Source organism: Jaculus jaculus, chromosome 1 (genome assembly GCF_020740685.1).
Source record: "Jaculus jaculus isolate mJacJac1 chromosome 1, mJacJac1.mat.Y.cur, whole genome shotgun sequence".
NCBI lineage: Eukaryota > Metazoa > Chordata > Mammalia > Rodentia > Dipodidae > Jaculus > Jaculus jaculus.
Genome location: NC_059102.1, coordinates 173,728,502 through 173,734,575, shown reverse-complemented (window position 1 = coordinate 173,734,575; position 6,074 = coordinate 173,728,502). Strand labels below are relative to the sequence as shown.

General features: G+C 33.7%; 1 protein-coding gene across 1 annotated transcript; it reads right to left on the bottom strand.

The window, feature by feature from the left end:
- Positions 1 to 377: 377 nt before the first annotated feature.
- On the bottom strand, positions 378 to 1,325 carry LOC101593733 (olfactory receptor 10AG1-like). Its single transcript, XM_004667639.3, has one exon. It carries the CDS (start codon positions 1,284 to 1,286, stop codon positions 378 to 380), a length of 909 nt encoding a protein of 302 aa, XP_004667696.3. The 5' UTR covers positions 1,287 to 1,325.
- Between the last annotated feature and the right edge of the window lie 4,749 nt (positions 1,326 to 6,074).

Below are 6,074 nucleotides of genomic sequence, written 5' to 3'. Positions count from 1 at the left end.
AATCTGAGTTTACTTCCTGTGAAAAAATATGAGAGAACTGATGTAAAAACACTCAAATTCTAAGTATACTGAAGAGACAAAGTAATTTATTGAAACTGAAAAACAAGAAAAGAAAATGAAAGGTGAAAGACCCATGGTACACAATCTCCCAACTGCACCCATGCAGGCAACCCTAAATAAACACAGAGGGTAGCACATGTGCACAAGAGGGGTTAAAAAAAATACCTCAAAGTAGAAGAGGGACTAGTTGAAGAACAGAACAGAAGGAATGAAGTGAAAGGGGAGTGAGCAGTTACCCAAGAAAAGAAAATGAGAGGTTATTATGATCAGATACATTATATACATGTCTAAGAATTATCAATAGAAACATTCTTGACTCAGAACATAATCCATCTCAGAAGGAATTTTTTCAAGGCAAGTGTAACATCTTTGTTTCTTAAACAATATATCATGGGGTTAAACATTGGTGTCATAACAGTATAGAAAAGAGAAAGGAATTTGTCTGTTCCTACTGAATGACTAGACTTTGGCCTCAAGTATGTAATGATGCCTGATCCAAAGAATAAAGCTACAACCATGAGGTGGGAAGAACAGGTAGAGAAGGCCTTAGCTCTCCCAGTGGCAGAGGGCAGTTTCAGAATAGTTAATATAATTTTCATGTAAGATCCAAGAATCAGGATAAAAGGAATAGTGACAACTAGAAGAGCAATCACATAAACCAACATCTCTATCATAAATGTGTTTCCACAGGCAAGACTAAGGACTGGAGGTATGTCACAGAAGAAGTGATTCAACAGGTTATGACCACAAAATGGTAGAGAAAAGATCCAGTATGTAAAACCTATGTGTACTGGAACCCCAATTAGCCAACAGCCCACTACCAGTTGGATACAGAATTTATTGTTCATGATAAGGGGGTAAAGTAATGGGTTACAAATGGCAACATACCTGTCATATGCCATTGCAGTCAGAATAAAGCACTCTGTTGCTCCCAACACCAGGAAGAAATACATTTGTATAGCACAGGCCATAAAAGAAATATTTCTATTTTGTCTATAAAGATCTGTTAGTAATCTGGGAACTGTAACTGACACATAACAGATTTCCAAAAAAGAAAAATTTCCAAGAAATATGTACATGGGAGTCTGGAGGGAAGGGTCAACCTTGGTTATGATGATAATGAGGCTATTTCCCAGGAGAATAATTAAATAAATTATCAAAAACATCCCAAAAAGAAATCCTTGCAAACCAGGAACATCAGAAAAACCAATTAAGATGAATTCCATCAATGTGGTATGGTTCCTCTGTGGGGGATATGGTTGTGTGGATACCATCTGGGAGCATATGATTTCAAGGTTTCAAATTCACTTCAGTTCATGGGGAACAGCTGGAAAAGGAGACACAGAAGACCTATGGAAACAGGACAGATGACCATTACATTTGATTACTTTATACTTTTAGTGATGCACTACAAATCCAGTATTCTAAATGCCCAGGGTTCGAAAAGAGAGTAATTCTTAAGACATAATTTTCCTGATCACGAGAAATAATTTTGGGGTGTTGCAATCAAACACAACAAACAGCAACAACATCAGAGGTATATATGTCAGGTAGTCAGTCTATCCTTGAAACATGGGCTGGACCTTTCAACATGTGACATTCTACACTGAGAAATATATCTTCTTCCTCACCATCAGTAGGTTCATTTTTACTATTTGCATTTTATTCCCAGCAACTTTAAAAATATAGCTTGCTTTAGATGTGATGCTTTCCTATTGGGTCTGGTGCTTTTACATTGAGGACATCTATAAGGTTAACAAAGGGCAGAACTTTCAGTAAGACTGCTATGCCCAACCCAGGCCAGCCTGGGCATATATGGAACATAGACTGCTTCCTTTCTGAGAAAGTGGCTTAAATGCTGATGATAAAATTAAAAGCTATCATCTAGCCCATATCACTGGAATATATTCTATTTTTGATAAAAAATATGTTATATATAGTGCAACATGGTAAACCACATGTTCACTGAAAATTGAGAAAATAAAGTAAAATAAATCGGGTTTTGATGTAATGAATCTGAAACTTCATCATGGCTCCCACTAATCTCAAGAACTACTACATTCTGAATTTTAGGACTTGAAACCATCATTAGAAAGTATGAGGAATTGGAGTTGGGAAGATAGCTTAGCAGTTAAAGGGGCTTGCTTACAAAGCCTGTTAGCATGGGTTTAATTCCACAGCCACCCACATAAAACGGGACAGACATTCGTTTGCAGCACCAAGACACATCATTTTACACACACACACACACACACACACACACACAGAAAGATAGAGAGAGAGCAAATAAATATTTTTTAGTTGTAAAGGATTTATAGGGTTAAAATACAAAAGTAAAACCAAAATGAGGAGAACTTGATGGCAGCACTTAAACTCAACACATAGGCTAAAATTCAACATCTTGCTCAGTTTCCATTCTCTCCTCCCATTGTTTTAATTCTGATAAGAGTTTTTACATAAGGAGAAAATACCTGTTTTTCTGTAATTATTAATTTATTACATTCATCACATGGAATATTTTTGCACTCTAAATATTTATTTCTGCCTACCTTATCAGAAAATACAATGGTGGAGCCTTCGATTATTTAACTTTTATGGATCAAAGATGTCCAGTGTCCCCTTTACTACACTGGATCCTAGTTTGACACAACTTTTGTATAATTTCCTTGTAGCCTTTGTTTCCTTCATTTATGCAAGTGTGATCTAATTCACAGATTGTCACATTCTCCCAAATTCCCATTGCTGTGTTTTATACTCTCTCCCCTATTTTCCAAATACCAAATTTATCATTACTGTCTAAAAGAGCAGCTCTCCTGTCTTCCACCAAGACATTCCAAATTCCTCTCTCAGTGACAAATCCCAAACAGCTAAATCAATTTACAATTTTCACTATAACTTTATTCTACTTTTCACTAAACCCAAGCCTCTTAACTCAGCAAATCTTTTTCTAACCACCCTTATTTTCACAGCCTACTTAATTTTGCCAAAAGTTCTTTGCTTACAACTTACAATGAAAAGGGTGGATCATAGACTTGGAATATTTGGGGTTAAATTCTCTGTTATGTAAACGGAGGTCCAGAATATTGCCTAAAACATTTTCTTATTCTCTATACCCTTGGTTTGCTTATACTTTTTTTTTTAGTTCCTCCTGTCCTATTTTTTCATTTTAAATCTTCTCAATACTTTCTAAATTTTACTTATTTCATACATGTGCATGAGACGGTGCACACACATATATATATATATATATATATATATATACATCTATATATATATATATACATATACATATATATGTGTTATACAGAACTAATAACATTAGAAAAGCAACTTGAATTAAAATTAAATTGAATTGAAATTGATCTAGATATGTGACAATAAATCAATATCTAACTTCTAGTTCTTGATACTTCATATAGTATATATGAAATAAAATATAAGTTTAGATCCTGTCTAAATTAAGTGAAGAGACCAGTAACAAAGTGCAATTTTTCTGGTATTACCTTACATATGCCAAAAACTTTAGAGAGAAACTATTAGTTATTAAATTTACTGATGTGCCAACTAATTATGTAAAATGCAACAGCTAATGTGAGACTTTGCCAGAACTTGGAATATGATAGAATCATGGTTTAGTTACATTTTAAAGAAAGAGTAGGGCTGGAGAGATGGCTTAGTGGTTAAGCACTTGCCTGTGAAGCCTAAGGACCCCCGTTTGAGGCTCAGTTCCCCAGGACCCACGTTAGCCAGGTGCACAGGGGGGCACACGTGTCTGGAGTTCATTTGCAGTGGCTGGAGACCCTGGCACTTCATTCTCTCTCTAACTGCCTCTTTCTCTCACTCTCAACTAAATAAATAAAAATACACAAAATATTTAAAAAAAAAAGAAAGAGTAATAAAATATTTTCTGGAAGAAAAGTCCTCATATTTTCATTTACTTTCATGCTCCCATATCTAAAAGTACATAAACACAGACAAATGCTTCATAACTACTTCTCAGAAAGCCATATCAAGATTTAAAGTTTTCTACTGACAGCAGCAATCACGCTTAATATAACTATGTAACTAGTTCCAAGTACTCACTGGACAAGAACCTGCCATTGACTAACTTAAAATGGAATTTTGGTATACTAGTTGAAATGATCACAGATTAACTTTCTTTGCAACAATAATAATAATATATAACCTAGATTATTGTGATCAGCCATGGCAAGCAGAAGTTTGGACTGCTTGCAGTGAAATAAGCAAGCATAACCATGTTACACGTGGATTTCATAATCTTTCTTACACTTACTGTATCTATCATTGTAAGTTTATTACAAAATTCAAATCATACTAAACTCTGAATGTGTTCTTAGAAGTGAGTTTCTTTCACCGTTTTCTTTTCTGAATTTGGTCTTGTCTTTCAACTAACAATTACTGATTCTTGGGCAGAATCACTGGAAAACTTTAGTTTCTCCTATATCTTTGCTGATTTTTTTCCCTCCATTAAGGAACTATCATTCTTCACTATTTAATTGTTTACATATGTATTTATTTGCCAGTGCTTTAACCAAGAGCGGTCATAGATATGGAGAAAATAAAGAGCAAAAATTAATTGCACCATTTTATGCTTTTATTGGTTAGCTTTGGAAATTGTTATACACAAAGACCATATTGGTGAGTTTGTTGCATTATCTCATTTAAAGCAATTACTTCTGGTTGAAGTAAGTCATGTTATATAATCACATTTTATGGAAGGATATCAAGGAGCAGATAGGTCAAGTATGTTCCTTAAGGCGAAGACTCCAGATGCATGCAAATTCAGAATTACAAAGCCAGTGAGCACATTCACCACAAAAACTGAATACACTGAGTTTTATATTCTCTCTGTCTCTCTCCCTCTTTTGAGTTTGGGTCTTTCTGTAGCTCAGGTTGATAAGGAATTCACTATGAAGTCACAGTCTCAGGTTGGCCTTGAACTCACATCTACCCTCCTACCTCTGCCTCCCAAGTGCTGGGATTAAAGATGTGTTCCATCACATCCAGCTATATTCTTAATAATGTCAACAAACATCAAGAAATAACAAACCATCCTAAAACACAAAACAATAGTATGCTCATTGTAAATCTCAATTACCATTATAAAAAATGCAGACTAATTAAAAATATAAAAAGTAAATTAAAAATAAAATAAAAAGGCAAAATATTTTATATGTATACATTGTGTATACTGAATTCAGATTTGTGTAATGAATATATTTAATGAAAACTTATTTCCTTTTGATTTATAAGATTACACATTCACTAAACTGAAATAAGCACAGAGAAATACATACTGCTTACCTTTTATATGCTGTAAATGAACCTCTATAGGTTTCCCTTTTCATACAAAATGGCCTTATGTAACATACTTTTAAAAAGTTACACTATTCAAGTAATAAATCCAGGAATTTTTCTTTCCCTTTGTGGCACCATTTAGATAGGAATTCAGACCTTATTTATTCTGTGGGCATCTTCTCTATGGTTTTAGGCTGTGAAATATGTTAATCACATGATAGCTTGCATTATTGGCTCATTGTAGTTTCTGTCTCTGTGGAATATGGTCTGAGGGCACTAGCTCTTGGACATTTCTTTGAACTTTTCTCCCTATCCTCTCTGTCTTTAGAGACCGCAGCAAATCCCATACTGGGAGATTTATATATATAAATATTATATTATATTATATATTTAATGTGATATATACATATATCACATTAAATTTAAATGACTAAACCTTTTAAAACATTTATTTTGACAAGTAAGATTGTGCATATTTATTATATATAATACAATGTGGCATTTATGAATATATGCATAATTTAATAGTTAAGTTGATTTAAACAACACATATATTACCTTACATACTTATCATATGTTATTGTTGAAATACATAAAATCTCTACAACTGAATAAAATATATTCCCTTAGCATTAACTATAGTAACTTTTGTTTGATGGATCCCTGGAATTTATTCCTCCTGTGTTTCTGAAATT

What these genes read in the sequence shown, in the direction of transcription:
- LOC101593733 (XM_004667639.3), bottom strand. Translation starts at nt 1,286, where the DNA reads ATGGAATTCATCTTAATTGGTTTTTCTGATGTTCCTGGTTTGCAAGGA.